The 22,154-nt window shown below is 39.3% G+C and overlaps 4 protein-coding genes and 1 pseudogene across 7 annotated transcripts in view; 3 read left to right on the top strand and 2 right to left on the bottom strand.

The window, feature by feature from the left end:
• The window catches only part of LOC126624085 (cyclic nucleotide-gated ion channel 1-like), a 24,140-nt gene extending 21,858 nt beyond the window's left edge, over positions 1 to 2,282 (bottom strand). The window contains exons 1-2 of the mRNA XM_050293112.1: positions 1,809 to 2,282; positions 1,103 to 1,238 (exon numbers count right to left, since the gene is read on the bottom strand). Of these exons, the coding sequence (XP_050149069.1) occupies positions 1,103 to 1,131 (29 nt within the window). The 5' untranslated portion in view covers positions 1,132 to 1,238; positions 1,809 to 2,282. The remainder of the gene's footprint in view (positions 1 to 1,102; positions 1,239 to 1,808) is intronic.
• LOC126624131 (cyclic nucleotide-gated ion channel 1-like) overlaps positions 1 to 22,154 on the top strand; it is a 37,711-nt gene that overhangs the window by 3,091 nt on the left and 12,466 nt on the right. The window lies entirely within an intron of this gene.
• Positions 1 to 22,154, top strand: part of LOC126624142 (cyclic nucleotide-gated ion channel 1-like) — a 26,138-nt gene that overhangs the window by 2,979 nt on the left and 1,005 nt on the right. The window contains exons 1-5 of one of the 2 annotated variants that reach the window (XM_050293164.1): positions 20,319 to 20,584; positions 20,679 to 21,117; positions 21,200 to 21,400; positions 21,579 to 21,841; positions 21,954 to 22,068. The exons of the other annotated variant lie outside the window; for it this stretch is intronic. Of the exons in view, the coding sequence (XP_050149121.1) occupies positions 20,559 to 20,584; positions 20,679 to 21,117; positions 21,200 to 21,400; positions 21,579 to 21,841; positions 21,954 to 22,068 (1,044 nt within the window). The 5' untranslated portion in view covers positions 20,319 to 20,558. Of the gene's footprint in view, positions 1 to 20,318; positions 20,585 to 20,678; positions 21,118 to 21,199; positions 21,401 to 21,578; positions 21,842 to 21,953; positions 22,069 to 22,154 lie in introns of those variants that run through there. 2 annotated transcript variants of the gene reach the window in all.
• The window catches only part of LOC126624152 (cyclic nucleotide-gated ion channel 1-like), a 26,102-nt gene continuing 12,466 nt past the window's right edge, over positions 8,519 to 22,154 (top strand). The window contains exons 1-7 of one of the 3 annotated variants that reach the window (XM_050293194.1): positions 8,534 to 8,670; positions 8,759 to 9,197; positions 9,281 to 9,475; positions 9,685 to 9,947; positions 10,066 to 10,180; positions 10,599 to 11,009; positions 11,118 to 11,523. In XM_050293194.1, coding sequence (XP_050149151.1) covers positions 8,645 to 8,670; positions 8,759 to 9,197; positions 9,281 to 9,475; positions 9,685 to 9,947; positions 10,066 to 10,180; positions 10,599 to 11,009; positions 11,118 to 11,333 — 1,665 coding nt within the window. In that variant the 5' untranslated portion in view covers positions 8,534 to 8,644 and the 3' untranslated portion in view covers positions 11,334 to 11,523. Of the gene's footprint in view, positions 8,671 to 8,758; positions 9,198 to 9,280; positions 9,476 to 9,684; positions 9,948 to 10,065; positions 10,181 to 10,598; positions 11,572 to 22,154 lie in introns of those variants that run through there. The other 2 variants (XM_050293185.1, XM_050293201.1) reach the window with 2 other exon arrangements.
• On the bottom strand, positions 11,707 to 14,590 carry LOC126624283 (cyclic nucleotide-gated ion channel 1-like; annotated as a pseudogene).

The following is a 22,154-nucleotide window of genomic DNA, read 5'->3' as shown; positions in this document are numbered from 1 at the left end:
AAGATTTAACTAAATCTTAATAAGTTAAATCTCAATCCATCCTCTTCCAAACACTCGAGAAGAAGGAGCAATAAATCCAGTACGAAACTGGAAAGTTATGTGAACAATATAAAATATATCTGTGAATGAACGCAAAACACTAGCTGTTATCTCCATCTTCCTGTCCAAACCAAGGCCCTTTGGTACGTGGGACGAAACGGAACGGAGTAGGACGAGGCGTTCCGTCCCACGTTTGGTGCGCCTAAAACGGGTGGAACGCGCTGTTCCACGGGACGAGGTTTGGGGGAATTTTCATTCTGCCTCACCTCCTGGAACGACTCGTTCCACATCCGTGGAACACAGAATTATAACCTCTTAGTCTCCTCCATTCGAGGGCATCTTTACTCCCTCTTCGTTCTGTCCCGTCCTGTCTCATCCCGTCCTGTCTGCATACCAAACGAGAACAAGGGATCAAGGGAGACGGCAATAATACATGCCAATACAAATATCTTATTCCACTTCTGAAGGAATGGCCCTTGAGGATTAAGAATTCCACTACCAAAGCTGTTGCCGACAACACTGTCAATTGAATAAGATTTCCATGACGTCTTGATCCGCTCAGAACCAGATTCCAAGCTTCTTTGGAATTTGACTGACACCGAGTTAATCGTTCTTCTGAACTTCCCTGGTGGCAGGTCATCATCTGGAGAATATAGTGGCTCAACATTCTTCTCTGCAGTCCAATCCTGAAACCTGAAACATGACATTATAAATCTTCCAATTTAAATAGCACGCAAGGAGATTTCCACGCATCTAGCATTACATACAACAGTTAAACATAATTCCGAATGAAAGGATAGGGGCAGGGTGGTGGAATTATGTGCTAATGTGTGGACAGAACCAGTGAAAGAAGCGATATTAGCAACAGTAGTGGCACGTTATTAGCATCCCATCGCCACCGTGATATAAAACTCCCGGCAAGTACTTCATAGTAGCAGGACAACATAACATCAAAATCCTGACTTTTTGGCTCCAAAAGCCAGGAAATTGCTGTGTACGTAGTTGCAAACTAGTCAACATGACATCATGTATGTAAGGCTATAGTGCCAATCATCAAACTAACCTGACGAACTTCTCTTGCTGAAAATTCATGACTACAACTTGTTTTTTATAGAATCTCCAAACGGAAAGTTAACCTCCGAACATTTGAATAACCCGAAGAGCTTCCTCGTGCACCACCAAGTTCCCAAAAGCAGTCCCTAGACAACGATTCAAAGTGAAGCAAAATGAGTTCAACATAGAAACTTCTGTAATTTCACAAGATGTTTCGTAGAATTACTCGCCTAAACACGTTAATAAAAGGGGAAACTTTATCTGGGGTCCAAGAGCATTATCAAAGTGCTGTTTGTCCCAATTCAAAGAGCAGAAATCGCACTAACGCTAAATATCCATACAAAAATATCTTCATTTGAGCAATATCTCCCTAAATTTAGCATCCATTTTTTTTCATACATTCATAAATTCATTGCTAACAACAAAATATAATCAAATAAATAAAAAAATATGGTCACAAATGGACCAACAGGAGCTCTTGCATTCAAAATTTGAACCAAAAGCCAACGAATTTCAACAAAAAAACTGATACTTTTGGATTTCCAATTTCATATCCTTTCCAAAAAAGACCAAAAAACTAAATCTTTAACATTCAAAAACTAAAAATCCAATCTTTGGGGGAAAAACCATGTCACTGAAACCAAAAGAAAAAATGAACAAAAATAGCAAATTGAGGAAAACCCAGCAACAAAAACTGCTGATATATAAGAACTCACCAAACAATAAAGTCTGAGAGCGACTAAGAGAACAGATTGTCCATGGCGGAAGAACCCACACAGAAGCTTCTCCTTGTGATTATCTCCCAAGACCCAGATAGCTTTAATGCTCAATATTCAATCAGTGACAGAGAGAGAGAGAGAGAGAAAGAGAGGAAGAAGAAGCAAAAGAAGAAGAAGACGAAGGTTCTCGGAAATGCGTAGGAAGTGAGTCAGTGGGTCTCCGAGTCAAGTGAGTCGCACACTCCGTCGTGATTAAATTGTAGATTTTGAGACGGGCGTTCGGACAGAGACGGAGAGCGAGAGGAAGCCCAACAAAGTTTGTGATTAGGCAGATGAACAAAGTCTTGTGGCCTGGGTCGCACTCCCGTGAACTAAAATATTTTGTGCTCTCTCCCTCTCTCTGCGGTTACTATTCGCAACGGTGCTTCCGTTCGCCGATGAGCGAAAAGTGAATTTGTGCCCACGTGCTTCCCGGGAATATGGCTGCTTTTTATCTTTTTTTAATGCGTGCGACAATTTTTTTTTTTTAAATTATTGTTATTTTAAATATTTTATTTTTATTTGAAAAATCTACGTTGGGTGGAGTTGTTTTCTTTCGATTGTTTTATTAATTTATCCTGATAATTAAAGTGAGGTGATATTTACACATTTTTTTTTTTACATTTTATATGGACTTCTTGATTTTTAATTGTCCAACGAATAATTGAAAAGAATCAAAGGATATAGATTAATAAAGATTGGGGACTACATGAGCATCAACGTGTGAGGAGAGAGTCTAAAGTGGTGTTTGAAAATCAATGGATCGGGATGGAACACAATTAATGAGATACGCAACTGAGGTGAGGGCTTCTCCCCAATAGGATAATAGGAGATGAGCCTCGAGCAAAGAAGCACGAACAACCTCCAAAAGCTGACGGTTTTTGCGTTCTGCAACCCCATTTTGTTGTAGAGTATATAGGCATGTGGTTTGATGAACAATGCCATGATGATCAAGAAAGGCACGAAGGTCCGAGTTAACATATTCACCGTCATTATCACTCCTGAGAACCTGTATGTGAGACTTATATTATACTTGTACCATTTTATAGAACTGCTGAAACAAAGAAGGGACTTCTCTTTTGGACTTCATCAAACATACCCAAATCATACGTGTGCAATCATCAATAAAAGTAACGAAGCAATGAGCACCACCAAACGTAGCAGTTTTAGATGGCCCCCAAACATCAGAATGAATTATCATAAATGGAACTGAACTTTTATTCATACTGGACGGAAATGAAGTACGATGACTTTTAGCCATTTCACAAACACCACATTTAAAGTTAGAAACGTCATGCTTAACAAATAGTGACACGCCCCGACCCTGATATTCCCCGAATACTAGGATAGACACGTGCTGGCCGACACCCGAAAGTGACAAAAGCCATTAATTGATACAAAAGCTAAGAATAATGAAATAAATAAGGGTTAGAAATTTGAAATACAATGAGTTAAAAGTTTTAGGAACGTGCTCAGAGCATACAACTAAACCTAATCACTAAAAGAATTAAGATAAAATTTAATGAATAAAGAAGTGGGTCCTACATCGAGAGGATTCAAATATGCTGCTGCGGAAGTGTCTTCACGCCGGGATTAGGTGCCTTGATTCTAAGTCCTGAATGGGGGCGCAAAACAAAGGTGAGTAGATCAAGTTTATATATATAATAATAATAAAACAGTTATCAACATACTAATCCTCAAAGTTTATATAATGAAAACTACTAGCATAATAAATGATGGATTTAATAAAAAGCCTAGCATGCCAAAAATATCTCAAAAGCCATATTGCGGAATCTCATCGCAGAAATCAAAACAGTAAACGTCTCATAAATCGTCTCGTAAGCGCGGTGTGCTGCTAGATAGATCACCGAATAAATATAACTCCCGGCCCAATGCCTGCACCTCTGTCTCTGTGCCCGTAGCCAGAGATAACTCTCTCCCGACTCAATGCCTGTCTCCGTGTCCCTCAGCCTTTCGCTAGGGATTATTTCTCCCGGCCTAAATGCCAACACCAAATCCTCGCCCCAGGCGGCATAGTGTCCACTAGGTACGCACAAATAGTTACGTCTCTCTTGAATAACCACTTCATAGCATAGGTTACCGATCATCGTCTACACTATAAAGAGGGGTTCAAAAACATGTTCTAGCATCCTATCGTCATCTATCAGATAGTCTACCAGTTCATGGTTTTTATAGAAAATATGATATATATTAAAATATGGCTCAATATAAGCTAACAATTATTTCCTCACCAAAACACGAGACGAAATCAATAAATTCAGTAAATAGGATTGATATAAATCAATTCACAAAATTTGTAGGCATGCTAATCATTTATGCAATTACTATAAAATCATGTAATTTTAGAAGGGGTCCACTCACAGTACTTAGTTGTCAAAAGCTGCGCCACTAGCGAAGACGGAAACGTCACAATAATTGCGCCTAAGCACATAAAGAGTACAATAAATAAAACTATATAATAGCAATTGAATTTGGGAAAACGGACATTGGAAATGGATTCAGAACTTCGAATTACCCTAAGAAAGGTCCCAGACGAAAACCCGAAAAGTCAACCCTAAAGTCAACGTTGACCGGGGGTCAACGGTCAAATTAGGTCTAACGGGTTTTAGGCTTGAAATCCGGATTAGGGTTTAGGTTTAAATAAGATTAGGATTTATTGGGTTTGAACTAAATAAGGAAATTGAGTTGGATGGATGAGGCCCTAATAGATTTTAGAAACCTAGGGTTTTAGGGTTAAAATAGATTTTAGGGTAAAGAAATAAGGTTTGGGCTTAAGCCCAAACACATATATACCACCAAAAACACACACACATGCACGACATGCACATGCATGCATGCATAGCATGCATATACACACACGCACACATGCACTTAAACACACACGCACACATCTAACCCTAAACACACACACACAAAGGCCCTAAGGCCTTATTAAAAACAAACAGGGCTTTAAGCCCTTTGAATTAAACCGGCCCAAGGCCCCTTCAAAAATTAAGGCCCGAGGCCTTTGGGTTTTGAAAACAAAATAACTTAAAAATAAAAAGGAGCGGGCTGGGTTACTGGGCTAGCCCAATTGGCTAAGGCCCGGGGGTTGTAATGGCCTGAAAGGCCTGGTTGCCGAGGAAGAAGGCCGGAGATTCGGCCGGAAAACCACCCAACTTTAAACGGCTATAACTTTGTCACTACTTAGCTAAATCAAGCGAGACAAAAAGTAAAGTTGTAGCCCTTGAAGAGGCGAAGAGAATGGTACCTCACACGACGTCTAACTCGCCTTGTTTTGGCCGGAAAATGCCTCGAAAGCCGTCGGACTCGCCGAAAACTGGGTAAGATTCAAATGAGTATAACTTCTTCAATACTCAACGAAATTGAGTGAAACAAAAGGGAAAGTTGTAGTGCTCAGGGAGAAGAAGAGATTGATACCTTTCACGCCGGCCAACTCGCCGTGGTTTGGCCGGAAATTGCCTCGAAAGGGGCTGTCTGCGTCGGAGCTGTCCGGGTTTTGCTGTCCTCGCAGCAACTGAGAGAGAGAACGAACTGATGATGATGATGATGACGCCTTTGACGTCGGAGAGGGTGGTGTGGTGATGGGTATGCTCATGGGAGGACGAGAAGGAGAGAGACGAGGGAGAGGGAGCTCAGGTGAGAGGAAGAGAGAGAGCTGGGAAAACACACAAAAATAAAACAAGGTGGGCCCCACGGGCTCACCAATTAAGGTTTTAAAATAATTTTTAAATGAAATGGGGTTGGGGTGTTTCAAGTAGGCTAGGAAACAACCTTCGTAAATAGCCGAAAGAAGTATGTCCAAGTCGACGATGCCACAATCAAACCTCCGAAAATTTATCCCTCTCCCCATGAGATCCTTCCACGGCAAGAGCTTGAGTTAAATTTCGAGAACTGTTCGATGTCAGCTCCAAGTAGTAGAGCTTTCCTTTCCGAATACCATAACCAATCGTCTTACGAGTCCGAATGTCCTTAAAAACACAAAAGGAAGGCCAAAAAATAATAAGGCAATGTAGGGCGACAGTTATTTGAGCAACAGATAATAAATTATAGTCAAGGGAAGGAACAACAAGTACAGAGTCAAGATTCAGGGTATCAGAGAGGGAGACATCGCCTTCCCCAATAATGGGGACAACATTACCATTGGCAACACTAACTATAGTATTGGTGGATGGTTTTAGGGTTTGGACTTGTCTAGAATCACAAGTCATATGTTTAGTAGCACCAGAATTAATTATCCATGTACTATTCATAACAGATGCAGAGATTTTTAAAGCCTTACCATCATTACCTGTATGATTAGAATCTACCTTAGCTTCGGCAACTAATGCACACGACTTGAACCGGTCACGATTGGTCCCACAAGTACGGCCTACCATTGCTCTGGGTGCACGTGAGTAACTAATTGATAAAGCCCAAGCCAAACAAATCAAGCCCAAGCTCCGCTGCAATCAAGATGGCCGAAGAAAGAAAAAAAATATTGCCTAATTCAACCAGCCAAGTCTTCACTCACGTGGACTTTTGATTCCCCTTTTCCTTTTTTCTTTTCTTCAACCAGCAAGCTTTCTTCTTTTTTCCTATTCTTCAGTCAAACACGATTCAGTCAGCAAGCTTTCTTCTTTCAAATTTTTTTCCTTCTTCCTTTCTTCAACTTTTCTTCTTCCTTCCTAAACAGCAGCGGTTTAAATCGGAATGGAGCAGCGGTGACGGTGGGTTCTTCGCGGCTGACAAAATACAAATCAAAGCTCAGTGTTGCAGCAGTGCAGCTGCAGGTCGGGGTTCGCTGTGGCTTAGTGGTTCAGACAGCAATTCCTGGTTCGTGGGTCGTCGAACCTCGAGTCGGGTACGGTGCAACAACATAAGTCGTTTAGGCGGCAATCTGTGCAATCCTTCACGGCTTCAGATCAAATCAGAAGCAGACAGGCCGATTGGTATGTCGTATCACACAACGGAGAGTGAAACAATTCGACGAATTCGGGTCAGCAATGACGGCGTCGCTCGCTGTTTGTTTCGAATTTAGAAAGGGTAGCAATGACAACAGCGCTATCGCAGCTAGGGTTTTTTTTTTTTTTTTTTTCCGACTTGGCTTTGATGCCAGGAAGGGAATGCTCTAAATGATATTATATTCTTCTCAATAAGAGGTACTTATAGGTTTACAACCCTAACATAAATGGAAAGAAAACTAATTACAAGTGATTCCATGAGAATACACGGAATTACAATCAATTAGGGATCCTACCTAAAATACAAAAAGTCAACAGGAGATGGTGTTGGCACTTTTGCACGAATTTGATCTGGTACTCTCGGATGAATGTCATTGAAATGATTGTGAATAAGATGCGAATTCATATATATATATATCGTGACGACTCTTCTTCTTTGCTCAGTTAGCTGAATGTTCTTAAGTTCTTTGTCTTTTTTTTTTCCGCGGGTACATATAACGCAGATAAGAAAGGTGATGGGTGGATTGATGAAGAAGAGTGGAAGGAGTTTGTGTTGAAGCATCCGTCTATGATCAAGAATATGAATCTCCTGCATTTAAGTAAGCAATATATTTAGCTTGAAGTTTGTCAGTCATTACTGTTACTGCCTCTACGTATTTCTTATTTCCGTTCTATTTCTTACCACTTAGCAGGGATATAACATGAGTATTTCCTAGCTTTGTGATGACTTCTGAAGTTGAAGATTCAGAAATATGAGAGTTTTACTTTGAAGGGCGATCGAATGAAGCTACTCCCACTTCATGGAGGATAAATTTTTATGGTGACACTTCAACGGCATAAAGAAATTTCAAGTTCAAGATGAAGCCGCGAAGAACTGCTGACGAATATATATAAGCCATTCCTGGAGTTGCATGCATTCATGCTATCCTCAAGGTCTCAATTGGTTCTTCAACTCTAGGGTTGGCAAAGATAAGTGTATAGTCTGTCCATATATGTGCAGTGCAGATCACGTAGTCATTCCAATCCTTTTTACTTTTTATCTCCCTTTGTAGTTGTAATGCTTCTGCAACATCAAATGTTCAGTGATAAAGACTTTTCATAGAGTTATGTATGCAAGCCGATCCTTCGAAGCGAAATTGATTCTTCTAATTAGTTCAAGCATAAGTATAGCTAATAAGTTACGCATGCTCTTAGTATTAACTTTTATAATCAATGTCCTAGAACCAGATGTGCATGTGAGCGATCGTCCTTTAATATCGCACACACGAAAGTGTATGTGAACTTTGAATTAAGCAGATGCATGTTAAGCAAATTGGTCAGAGCAGTGCGCTCAATTTTCATACAAGTTTGAATTCTTCTTCTTGTCGATGCGAAGTTGAACCAATGACGGATCCAAAAATTCATCCTCGAAGGATCACCTTGTACAAGCATCCAAAATTTTTCAGATGAAACCACATTTGAAAATTAAACGATAATTAATGTCATAAGCCCAAGTCATCAGACTCAGAAGACTGGTTGACTTTATTTGTTGCGCCTTGTGAGGAATGAAATCTCCTCGAAGTTTCTTTGAGAATATCTGTGTGAATTGGATCCATGCCCTTTAATGGCTTTGTTGACTTGAAGGAACTTGTCGGTTTTAGACTTTTTAGGGTCGCCGTTGCTGCTGCTTCCTACTTCCAACATATTGCATTTCTTGGAACTCAACCGGTTTTCATGAAACCTTTCTGACACTTGATCTTTTTGCTTCTTTCTTCATCCCTAGTTTTCGAGTCTTTTCCTTTCTTTAACCCGGTAAATAATCTGCTAGGTTAAATTTTGTGGCACTGGCAAATGGCAATGGAGGTTCAAATTCCGCGGTAAGCAAATGTCCTTTTTATGTTTGCCATTTTGGAGTTATGGGAAAAAGTTCTAAGCCAATTTCTGTTTGTAATATGTTGTACTCAGGCTACGTCACTATGACTTAGAAAAAAATGCTGCAGAAAAATTCCCAAAGAATATTAGGGAAGCACTGAAAAAATTCCCCAAGAAAAGGCTTCTTGATTTACGTGAGTTTGTCCTGCAGAGGTGGAATCAGATACTTTTAGTTTACTGTGTTATGGCCCTCTCAACCGATCCTTTGTTCTTTTACCTCATTACGGTTAACAAAGAGCAGAATTGCCTTACCAAGGACAGAACACTGGGGACCGTAACTGCGCTTCTGCGGTTCATCATTGATATCTTTTATATATTTCATATCATTTTTCAATTCCGTGCAAGCATTGTTTCTCATTCTTTTCAAGCCTCTCGACAAGGCGAATCAGTTACAAAGACTCGAGCAAGAGCACGGAAATATTTGTTGATGTACTTACCAGTCGACATGCTTATAATTCTTCCAATTCCACAGGTATGGAAAGCCATTTTCTATATTGTAGAGCTATAATATTTACAAGGTAATGCTAGCTTATAAGCTTGCTCTGATCTGTCCAGGTGCTAGTTTTTGCTGTCATTCCAAAACTAAAACATATGGGGCTTAAAGCATCTCTATGGAACAATATGTTTGTGCATCAATATATACTAAGGGTATTTCGAATCGGCTCCTTGTTAAAAGTTGCTCAAAGGGGTTCTAGCATCCTTGCCGAATCTGCATGGGCTGATCTCTTTCTTTTTATGCTTGCCGGTCATGTAAGTTCCATAACCATTTCTAATTCGGGTGATGCTAGAGAAACCATTTTGATATAAAGAAGGAATCCAACCATCAACCGCCAATCATATGGTTTATAAAATATGTCTAAAACAAAGATGGTCTCTTGTCATTTTTCTTTCTAATCAGTCCTTCGACATCTGAAACGCTTTTGTTCTTCTGTATATCAATTTTCTGGTTCTGTACGTAGGTTATTGGAGCCTTCTGGTATATTTTTTCTATAGAAAGAGTAGTAATGTGCTGGGAAGAATCCTGCGAATATCATGGAGGTGCGCACTGCTATTTATTTTGCGATGACACATTTGCAGCTAACGCATTCGTATACAACTCTTGCTCTACAAACACAAAGAAATTTGGAATATACTCTGATGCCCTTGAATCTATAGTTCTGGATTCAACTCCCTTTGTAAAAAGGATTTCTTACTGCTTCTGGTGGGGGATACAAAATCTAAGGTTATTACTTATCCAAATTATCCTACTATTGAGAGAATCTAAGGATTTCTTAGTGCTTCTGGATTAAGCACTTTTGAGAATATCCTCTTATATGTTTAGTTGTATCGTGTTATTGCAGCTCCCTCGGCCAAAGCCTCAAACCCACTACTGCCTACGTATGGGAGATAAACTTTTCAGTTATTGTTTCAATATCCGGCTTGGTGCTACTTGCAATTCTTGCTGGAAATCTGCAGGTTGGTGCTAAACCATTCCCTCCTAGTTCTTTAGTCTAATTATCGAATGACTGATTACGCATGTATTCAATTATCAATTACTTAATCTAGTTTTACTTGTGTAAACCTGATGAGCCTGTAAAACTTAAAGAACTCAACGTTTCACTTCAATTGCATATGTGTTTATAATACGTTGAAGATTACATCCAGGGTTTGAAAACCCAATTTACATGTTGAAATTCAAAAATACAAACAGAAAAGCAAAGAAAGCTACAGACTGTTTAACCTACAACAAACGTTTGAAATAAGTCCTAGACTTAACCAACTTCTTGTGAGATAAGAGTTGCAGGTCAACTTAAAACACTTCAAGTAGTTTTGACCGTAACAAAATCACGACTTGGACTAACAGAGACATCTTTGTTGTCAACTTGTCAAACAGAAATATTTGCTGTCAAAAGTTGCGAGATCGGAGGAAATGAGATTGAAGGAACAAGAAATAGAATTGTGGATGTATTACCACTCACTTCCACGGAGTCTTAAGGCGCGGATTTGGCAATCCATGAAACACAAACTGAAAGAAAACATACGCATTGACGTGGAGAATTTTCTTCACCTTCTTCCCGTGGAACTTTGTAAGGATATAAAATGGCATCTCTGCTCAGGTCCACTCAGAGAAGTGCCAATACTTCAAACCATGGACGAGCAACTGTTGTTCGCCATCTGCAAACATCTCACGCCGGTGCGGTACGCAAAGAACAGCATCATTTTTCATGAGGGAGAGCCACTTGCTGAGATGCTCTTCGTCACACGCGGTAAGCTATTGACTTACACCGCCTCTGCTACTGCTAGGGTAAGATTTCTTGGCAAATGTGACTTCTACGGAGAAGATCTTTTCGATTGGGTGCTGATCAACTGTGCCAGCTTATCTAACTTCCCCTTGTCAACTGAAACTGTCAAGGCGCAAACGGAAGTTGAAGTTTTTGTTCTAAGGGCGCAGCAGTTGAAGACGGTAGTCTCTAAATTCTGGTGGCTTTTCAACAAAGAGCAACGCCGCCACTCGAACCTTAATACTAGCTTTAACGTGGAGCAATGGAAACCAAGGGCAGCTTATGCTTTGCAAGCAGCATGGCGTCGCCATAAAAAGGAAACCTCGACAGTGCGAAGGAGACGTTAATTATTGGGAAGCTCTCCATTGTGCTGCTACTTTGTAACAAGTAGATTTTATTTCTATACAGGGTTAAGTAAAGAATCATTAGTTATTCGCACAAGCACCCGAAGTTTCGTGTTTGAAACTCTCTTCCAGTGTTGTAGGTTGGTTTCTCTCAAATCACACTACTCATTATATGTCAACATTTGATAGACCATCGAGAATTTGCCCCATCGAAGTTTAGAAGTAAGAAGTATAACTTGAGGTACTCCATAGACGCCACAGCCAGAGGATTACGAGCAATCGATAGAAATTGTACCAATAAAGTTATTCAAAACGTTGTTTTTCATGTGCCTCGTACCACTAATTGATTTTAGGATGGATGCTCCTATGTATTTTAATGAGCTTTGCTCTCATAAGCATCAAAAGACAAAAAGAAACGGTTAAGATTTAACTAAATCTTAATAAGTTAAATCTCAATCCATCCTCTTCCAAACACTCGAGAAGAAGGAGCAATAAATCCAGTACGAAACTGGAAAATTATGTGAACAATATAAAATATATCTGCGAATGAACGCAAAACACTAGCTGTTATCTCCATCTTCCTGTCCAAACCAAGGCACTTTTTCTTATCATCGATCACAGGGATGTAAAAGAACAAGGGATCAAGGGAGACGGCAATAATACATGCCAATACAAATATCTTATTCCACTTCTGAAGGAATGGCCCTTGAGGATCAAGAATTCCACTACCAAAGCTGTTGCCGACAACACTGTCAATTGAATAAGATTTCCATGACTCTTAATGCGCTCAGAACCAGATTCCAAGCTTCTTTGGAATTTGACTTCCCTGGTGGCATGTCATCATCTGGAGAATATAGTGGCTCAACATTTTTCTCTGCAGTCCAATCCTGAAGCCTGAAACAAGACATTACATACAACAGTTAAACATAATTCGGAACGAAAGGACAGGGACGGGGTGTGGAATTATGTGCCAATGTGTGGACAGAACAAGTGAAAGAAGTGATATTAGCAACAGTAGTGGCACATTATTAGCATCCCATCGCCACCGTGATATAAAACTCCCGGCAAGTACTTCAAAGTAGCAGGACAACATAACATCAAAATCCTGACTTATTTGGCTCCAAAAGCCAGAAAATTGCTGTATAGTTGCAAACTAGTCAACATGATATCATGTATGTGAGGTTATACTACTAATCGTCGAACTAACCTGACGAACTTCTCTTGCTGAAAATTCATGACTACAACTTGTTTTCGATCGAATCTCCAAACAAAAAGTTAACCTCCGAACATTTGAATAACCCGAAGAGCTTTTTCGTGCACCAGCAAGTTCCCAAAAGCAGTCCCTAGACAACGATTCAAAGTGAAGCAAAATGAGTTCAACATAGAAACTTCTGTAATTTCACAAGATGTTTCGTAGAATTACTCGCCTAAACGTGTTAATAAAAGGGGAACTTTATCTGGGGTCCAAGAGCAATATCAAAATGTTGTTTGCCCCAATTCAAAGAGCAGAAATCGCACTAATGCTAAATATCCATACAAAAATATCGTCATTTGAGCAATATCTCCCTAAATTTAGCATTTTTTTTTTCATACATTCATAAATTCATTGCTAACAATAAAATATAATCAAGTAAATAAAAAATATGGTCACAAATGGACCAACAGGATCTCTTGCATTCAAAATTTGAACCAAAAGCCAAAGAATTTCAACAAAAAATTTGATATTTTTGGATTCCTTTCCAAAAAAGACCAAAAAACTAAATCTTTAACATTCCAAAAACTAAAATCCAATCTTTGGGGGAAAAACCATGTCACTGAAACCAAAAGAAAAAATGAACAAAAATAGCAAATTGAGGAAAACCCAACAACGAAAACTGCTGATATATAAGTGTGAACACGGAAAATTCCTGAAACGAAAGAGACAAGAACAACGTGCACAAAATAATATTTGTGTTTGATGATTTTGGGTTACAATCTCTCTCAAATTTGATCCTCTGATTCGATCTCCGTAAGGTGTTGATTTGTGGATGTTTCGTTGATCCAAGGGCCGTCGAGGCTTGATCTTGGATGAACTGTTGGAAGTTTCTTCAAGGGGCCGTGGGCTTGATCTTTGAAGGTGGATTTGAGCGGATCTTAAAGGAGCCGTTGGGGCTTGATCTTGAGGATGAGTGTTTCTTCAAGGGCCGTTAAGGTTTGATCTTGAATAACGGTGATGAACGGATCTTCAAGGGCTTTTGGGCTTGATCTTGAAGAACGGTTGGATGTGTGGATTTGTTGATGTTGTTGATCCAAAGGGCCGTCGGGGCTTGATCTTAGGATGAACAGTTGTGTGGATTTGTTGATGTTATTGATCCAAAGGGTCGTTGGGGCTTGATCTTAGGATGAACAATTGTGTGGATTTGTTGATGTTGTTGATCCAAAGGGCCGTTGGGGCTTGATCTTAGGATGAACAGTTATGTGGATTTGGTGATGTTGTTGATCCAAAAGGGCCGTCGGGGCTTGATCTTAGGATGAACAGTTGTGTGGATTTGTTGAACACTTTCTTCAAGGGCTGTCGAGGCTTGATCTTGAATTGGTGGAAGTTCTTCAAGGGCCATTGGGGCTTGATCTTGAAGGAGAAATTTCTTCAAGGGCCGTTAGGGTTTGATCTTGAAGGAGGATTTGACGAAGAACGAAGAGGGCTTTCTTGATCCTTCGGGATTTGCTTGAATTTAGGAGGTTGGATGCTTGAAAGCTTTAGAGTTTCAAAGCTTCAAGGATTTTGGATGTGTGGGGAGTATTCTCTTCCATTTTGGGAGTAGAGAAATGTATTTGTGAATTGGTTCTTGATTCTTTGATGGAGGGGCCTATTTATAGGCTTTGGGAACGAATCACCACCATCCATTTGTTTTGGTGGATGTTGTAGGTGAATTTTGGTGGATGTTGTAGGTGAAACTTGGTGGATGTTTGTAGGTGAAACTTGATGGATGTTGTAGGTGAACTTAGTGTATGATGTAGGTGAAGTGAATGAAGGTTGTAATTTTAATACAATGGTCAACATTTATTTCACCAAAATTTCAATGTTTACAAATGTAATCTTAATGCAATGGCTAACATTTATGCCACCGAAATTTCAATGTCTACGATAAGACCAAACCAAACAATAAAGTCTGAGAGCGACTAAGTGAACAGATTGTCCATGGCGGAAGAACCCAAACAGAAGCTTCTCCTTGTGATTATCTCCCAAGACCCAGATAGCTTTTCGTGCTCGATATTCAATCAGTGACAGAGAGAGAGAGAGAGAGAGATTGATTGATTAGAGAGGAAGAAGAAGCAAAAGAAGAAGAAGACGAAGGTTCTCGGAAATGCGTAGGAAGTGAGTCAGTGGGTCTCCGAGTCAAGTGAGTCGAACACTCCGTCGTGATTAAATTATAGATTTTGAGACAGGCATTCGGACAGAGACGGGGAGAGAGAGAGGAAGTCCAACAAAGTTTGTGATTAGGCAGATGAACAAAGTCTTGTGGCCTGGATCCCACTCCCGTGAACTAAAATATTTTGTGCTCTCTCTCTCTCGCTCTCTGCGGTTGCAATTCGCAACGGTGCTTAAGTTCGTCGATGACCGAAAAGTGAATTTGTGCCCGCGTGCTTCCCGGGAATATGGCTGCTTTTTATCTTTTTTTATTTCCAGTTTCAACCGTTTTCTTTTCTTTATTTTTTTGGAATTTAGAATTTATTTTTTACTAACCTCTCGTCAAACTCTAATGCGTGCAACAATTTTTTTTTTTTAAATTATTGGTATTTTAAATATTTTATTTTTATTTGAAAAATCTATCTTGGGTGGGGTTATTTTCTTTCGATTGTTTTATTAATTTATCATGATTTAATTAAAGTGTGGTGATATTTACACTTTTTTTTTTACATTTTACACAAACTTTTGGATTTTTAATCGTCGAAACGAATAATTAAAGAAGATTAAAAGACATAAATTAACAATGATTGTGTGAAAGATAAAATAAGTGAATAAATAACGTCACACTAACAAAATTCTTCTTTTTAAAATTTGTAAGAATGTAGGACTATCATAAATTTGCACTCCAAATCTCTCCCAATTATTTTCTGGCTTTCTATTTCTGAAATTGAAAAAGAAAATCCCACTTAAATATTTTTTTTGTTCTTTTGGTTATACCTGAATAATATCTTTTCAATTAGGTTTGTACGTTTGAATCCAAAATTGTCTTTTTATTAAGCAATTATTACAAATATTTAGTATTTTAAATCCCACGTGAAAAGTATTGCGTGAGCAATGATGGTTAGTCGATATTATAAACATTTTTTGGTTGGAATTGTCGATAATTTGTATTCGAGAGAGCCACAACTCACAAATATCGGATTAGGATGCTCTTCGCATCTCTTTTATCTGGATTCTCCAAATCCTTTAATCATTTTCTTATTTCTTATCTTATTAATTTCATAAAAAATAAAGCAAAAGCGGGTAGCAGTAATCGAACCCGCATCGTTAGCTTGGAAGGCTAGGGGTGATACACCCCGACCTGGAAAGTTCAGTAGGATTCCGAATCAAGCTGTGCTGGTCGACACCTGGAAGGTGACGAAGTCATAAAGTGTAGTGATGTGGAAAATGTGAATAATTTTAAACTTAAACGTGCCTAATTAGGAGTGCGCTGTGAGCGGGAATGAACCCATTTCACACGTGATGTCAGAGCATAAGTAGAGTACAGTAGAGTGAATTGTGAATCATACAATTATAGGTAATCTCCAATACCAAGATTTGCCACGAATCCTCATCGATAATAAAGCTCTGCTAATAAAACATGGAGGGATGAAAAACAAATCAGAGTGAACGGGCTTGAAATCAAAGTTTTAATAAAGATCTTTATAACCCTTCGTTGTAACACATGTTTAGCTTCCAGAAATTCATAACACGCCCCGACCCTGATATTACCCAAATACCAGGATAGGCACATGCTGGCCGACACCCGAGGGTGACGAAAGCCATTTATTAAATGCAAAAGCTGAGAATAAGGAATAAATACGGGTTATGAATTAAAAAAAAAACAATGAATTAACAATTTAGGAACGTGTTCAGAGCATACAACTAAACCTAGTCACTAACAAGAATTAAGATAAGATTGAATGAACAAAGGAGTGGGTCCTACCCCGAGAGGACTCAGAAATGCCACTGTGGAAGTACCTTGATGCCAGGATTATATGCCTTGATTCAAATTCCTGAATGGGGGCGCAAAACAAGGGTGAGTGGACCAAGTTTATATACATACATAGTACGAAAACAGTTATGAACATACTAACCCCCACAGTTTAATAATGAAAACTACTAGAATAATAAGTGATAAGCTTTTCAGAAAACTCTAGCATGCCATAAAACAATTCATATATCCATCTGCAAATCAATCTCAGAAAATCATATCAGAAATCATATCAGGAAGCATAACACAAGTTGTGCTGCTAGTGAGTGCACTGAATAATAATACTCCCAGCCCAATGCTTGCACCTCAGTCTCTGTGCCCGTAGCCAGAGATATCTCCCTCCCGGCCTAATGCTTGTCTCCGTGTCCCTCAGCCTTTTGCTAGGGATTATTTCTCCCGACCTCAATGCCAACACCAGATCCTCGCCCTAGGCGGCATAGTGTTCACTAGGTACCCACAAAACATAATTCATCTCTAAAATACAACTTCGTAGAATAAATTAATCGATCCTCTATACTACGAAGAGGTGTTCGAAAGTCATTTGGAACACATCCTTAGCATCCTATCGTCATCGATCAGATAGTCTACCAGAGTGAGGGTTCTATAGAAAATACAATATAATGAAAATAGTTCAAAAAATATATATATAATCAATCATAATTAAATCATCATGCTTCCTATAAAGTATTCCTCAAATCAATAATTCTGCAAGGCATGCTATTAAATTATGCAATTCTATCAATAAAACATGCAATTTTCGAAGGTGGTCCACTCACAGTATTTAGCTGCCAAAAGATGCACCACTAGCGAAGACGGAAACGTTGCAATAATTGCCCCTAAGCACATAAAGGGTACAATTAGTCATAAACTCGTAATGCATGCTATTTATTTATGCAATTAAACTATGAAATCATGTAATTTTATAAGGGGTCCACTCACCGTACACAGATGGTGTACAGTTGTACCAAAAAGGAATAACGGAATCACAACTAATAATTGCACCTATTCATATAAAAGGTTACGTTTAGTCAAACTCTATTCAAATGATTGAATTTAGGAAAACGGACTTCAAAAACGGGTCCAGGACGTCGAAATTAGCCTAAGAAGGGTCCCGGACGAAACCCTGAAAAGTCAACGTTGACCGTTGACCGTTGACCAGTCAAAGTCAACTTTGACTGTTGACCGAGTCAACGCTGACCGTTGACCGAGTCAACAGTCAGAGTCAACTAGTCAAAGGGTCAGACTGGGCTTGGATTTGGGTTGCGTCGAATAGGCCCTAAGGGTTTTGGGTTTAGAGGGTTTAGGGAAATAGGTTTAGGATGTTGGGTTTTTAGGGTTTGGGCTTAAAGCCCTTAATAAAAGTGGCCCAAGGGCCCTAAGGGTTTTTAAAACAATTACTTTAAATAAAAAGAAGATGGGCTTAATGGGCTTGAGGCCCGAGTTCCTCCTGGCCCTAAGGCTGGAAGCCAAGGGTTTTTGGGTCGAAGAAAGAACGGGCCGAATGGCCTATTAGGAACGGCCCGAAGACCTTTGGGTCTTAAAACAATTAAAACAACCAAAATTAAATAACTAAACTGAAGGGAAAAAGGGTTTTGGGCTGAGCTCACCACGGGCCTAAGGCTTGAGTGTTTTGGAAACGCCCTGAAAGACCTGGGTGCACCGGAGAAGAACGCCGGAGCTTCTACAGCTCCGACCGACTACAAACAACGACCCTAGGCTTCGATCTAGGTACCAAAATGAAGCACAAGACGAAGGAAGCAATTTTATACCTTCCTTTTTCCGTAGAACGGCTGGAGGTGACCGGAAAATCCCTCGACTCACACGGGTTCGCCAGAGATGGGTGTGCTTTCCCCCAAACTGATTTCGTTCTAAAACCTCAACAACAACGCAATAAAACCCATTTAAAACACATTCATACTTCAATCTAGAACAAAAAGAAGGAAGTTCAAGGCTCACCTAACCGAAAAATTAAGAAAACCTCGCCGGAGGTTTCTGGGGTTTCGTCGTCCCTACAGCAATAGGAGAGAGAGAGAGAAAACTGCAAAGGTTCTGATGATGATGGTGGTGTCTTCCTCGAGCAGGAAATGCAGATGGGTGCATGTGGGTGTGTGTGTGTGTGTGGAGCTCGGGCAGAGAGTGTGTGTGTGGAGCTCGGGCAGAAGGAGAGTGCAGAGAGAGAGAGAGCACGGGGAAAGGGAAGAAAAAGAGGACTGAGAGGGAAGAGATAAGAGAGACTCGGGGGACAAAAAAATCAAGGGTGGGCCCCTTGGGCTCACCAATTAAAAACTAAAAACCATTTTTAAATAAAATAGGGGTGGGGTGTAACAGAACTGCTGACGAATATATATAAGCCATTCCTGGAGTTGCATGCATTCATGCTATCGTCAAGGTCTCAACTGGTTCTTCAACTCTAGGGTTGGCAAAGATAAGTGTATAGTCTGTCCATATATGTGCAGTGCAGATCACGTAGTCATTCCAATCCTTTTTACTTTTTATCTCCCTTTGTAGTTGTAATGATTCTTCAACATCAAATGTTCGGTGATAAAGACTTTTTCATAGAGTTATGTATGCAAGCCGATCCTTCGAAGCGAAATTGATTCTTCTAATTACTTCAAGCATAAGTATAGCTAATAAGTTAAGCATGCTCTTAGTTTTAACTTTTATAATCAACGTCCTAGAACCAGATGTTCAGATGTGCATGTGAGCGATCGTCCTTTAATATCGCACACACAAAAGTGTATGTGAACTTTGAATTAAGCAGATGCATGTTAAGCAAATTGGTCAGAGCAGTGCGGTCAGTTTTCATACAAGTTTGAATTCTTCTTCTTGTCGATGCGAAGTTGAACCAATGACGGATCCAAAAATTCATCCTTGAAGGATCACCTTGTACAAGCATCCAAAAATTTTCAGATGAAACAATTGTTGGAGAACAATTCAGAAATAAACAAAATAACAGAAATTCTACTATTTTATTAACCAAAATATACTTGCTGTGCAGAATGAAAATTATACAATGAATACAGAAATTAATGTTACTAACTTGATTACAGAAGGTAGAGGTTAGCGTAAAAGCTACGTCCTTCGAACAGTATTTTCGTCCTACTCTTGTGCTTGTGGTTCTTCAACGTCTGCTCGACCAGGATTCAACTATCTAATTCTACAATCCGCACTGGATTCTAGAACTCTAGCGAATTTGCTTTTTGTGTGTTTACTCTCTAGAAATTCGTACAGATGAAAGGAACAAGAAAAGATAATCCATTTGAAAACTGTGATTGCAGATATATAGGTTGTTTCACACCCTTTCAAATACCTGTTCAGTGTAATTGAAGGTACACAACTCTTTCTAAGAGCTGTGTCTTTTAATCAAAACGTTTTTAATTAATAAATTAATTAAAAACTTAATCCGAAAATTAAAATTAATGAATCAGATTAATTTTAAATTCCAAGGCCCTTGTCTTGATTAATTAATATTAATTGTATTTAGGCTATAATATACAAGCCTAATCCACACAACCATAAGGCCCAAGCCTTCAATCCATTTCCAAATAGCCCATGTTGTAATTACTAGATTAAAGCATTAAATCTATATAAATGTCCTTGTGAATCTTGTTTTCTCCAATGTGGGACAAGAGTCTCAAAACTTTCAACAACCACATTTGAAAATTAAACGATAATTAATGTCATAAGCCCAAGTCATCAGACTCAGAAGACTGGTTGACTTTATTTGTTGCCTTGTGAGGAATGAAATCTCCTCGAAGTTTCTTTGAGAATACTGTGTAAACTGGATCCATGCCCTTGAATGGGTCTGTTGACTTGAAGGAACTAGTCTGTTTTAGCACTTCTTAGGGTCGCTGTTGCTGCTGCTTCCTACGTCCAACATATTGCATTTCTTGGAATTCAACCGGTTTTCATGAAACCTTTCTGACACTTGATCATTTTACTTCTTTCTTCTTCCCTAGTTTTCGAGTCGTTTCTTTTCTTTATCCCGGCAAATAATCTGCTAGGTTAGAATTTGAGGCACTGGCAAATGGCCATGGTGGTTCAAATTCCGCGGTAAGCGAATGCTATCCTTTTTATGTTTGCCATTTTGAATTTTAAGGGTAAAAGTTCTAAGCCAATTTCTGTTTGTAAATGTTGTATAATTCAGGGTACATCACTGTGACTTAGAAAAAAATGCTGCAGAAAAATTCCCAAAGAATATTAGGGAAGCACAGAAAAATTTCCCCATGAAAAAGCGTCTTGATTTACGGGAGTTCGTCCTGCAGAGGTGGAATCAGATACTTTTAGTTTTCTGTGTTATCGCTCTCTCAACCGATCCTTTGTTCTTTTACCTCCTTACGGTTAACAACGAGCAGAATTGCCTTACCCTGGACAAAACATTGGGGACCGTAACTGCGCTTCTGCGTTTCAGCATCGATTTCTTTTATATATTTCATATCATTTTTCAATACCGTGCAAGCATTGTTGCTCATTCTTTTCAAGCCTCTCGACAAGGCGAATCGGTTGCAGAGACTCGGGCAAGAGCACGGAAATATTTGTCGTTGTACCTGCTACTCGACGGGCTTATGATTCTTCCATTTCCACAGGTATGGAAAGCCGTTTTATATATAGTTAAGCTATAATATTTACAAGGTATGCTAGCTTATATGCTTGCTCTGATATGTCCAGGAGCTAGTTTTTGCTGTCTTTCCAAAACGAAATAACTCGAGCGTTTCCGGTGAAACAAATCTATTGATCTTGATGTTTATGTTTCAATATCTGCTAAGGGCTTTTCGAATCGTCTCTTTGTTAAAAGTATCTCTAAGGGGTTCTAGCATCTTCGCCGAATCTGCATGGCCTGATCTCTTTCTTTTTATGCTTGCGGGTCATGTAAGTTCCATAACCATTTTGATATATAGAAGGAATTCAATCATCAACCGCCACATCATGTGTTTTACAAAATATGGTCTAAAAAGATGGTCTCCCTATTTTTCCTTTCTAATCAGTTCTTCAACATTCTGAAACGCTTTTGTTCTTCTATATTCCAATTTTCTGGTTCTGTACGTAGGTTGCTGGAGCCTTTTGGTATTTTTTCTCTTTAGGCAGAATAGCAACGTGCTGGCGAGAAGTCTGTGAATCGCATGGAGATGCGCATTGTTATTTATATTGCGATGACACATTTGAAGCTAAAGCATTCGCATACGACTCTTGCTCTACAGACACAATGAAATTTGGAATATACTCTGATGCCCTTAAATCTGTAGTTCTGGATTCAACTCCTTTTGTAAAAAGGATTTCTTACTGCTTCTGGTGGGGGATACAAAATCTAAGGTTTTGCTTATCCAAATTATCCTACTTTTGAGAGAATCTCTTTTATACTGCTTTTGGATTCAACAATTTTGAGAATCTCCTCTTATATGTTTTGTTGTAACGTGTTATGCAGTTCCCTCGGCCAAGGCCTCAAGCCCGCTACAATCGACGTATGGGAGGTATACTTTTCACTACTTGTTTCGATATCTGGCTTGGTGGTAATTGCAATTCTTGCTGGAAATCTGCAGGTTGGTGCTAAACCATTCCCTCCTAGTTCTTTATCTAATTATCAAATGACCGATTGCGTATTGGTTTATCAGATAATCTAATTTAC

This window comes from Malus sylvestris, chromosome 1 (assembly GCF_916048215.2).
Source record: "Malus sylvestris chromosome 1, drMalSylv7.2, whole genome shotgun sequence".
NCBI classification, from domain to species: domain Eukaryota; kingdom Viridiplantae; phylum Streptophyta; class Magnoliopsida; order Rosales; family Rosaceae; genus Malus; species Malus sylvestris.
The sequence above is the reverse complement of the archived record's forward strand: the minus strand, read 5'-3'. Positions and strand labels throughout refer to the sequence as shown.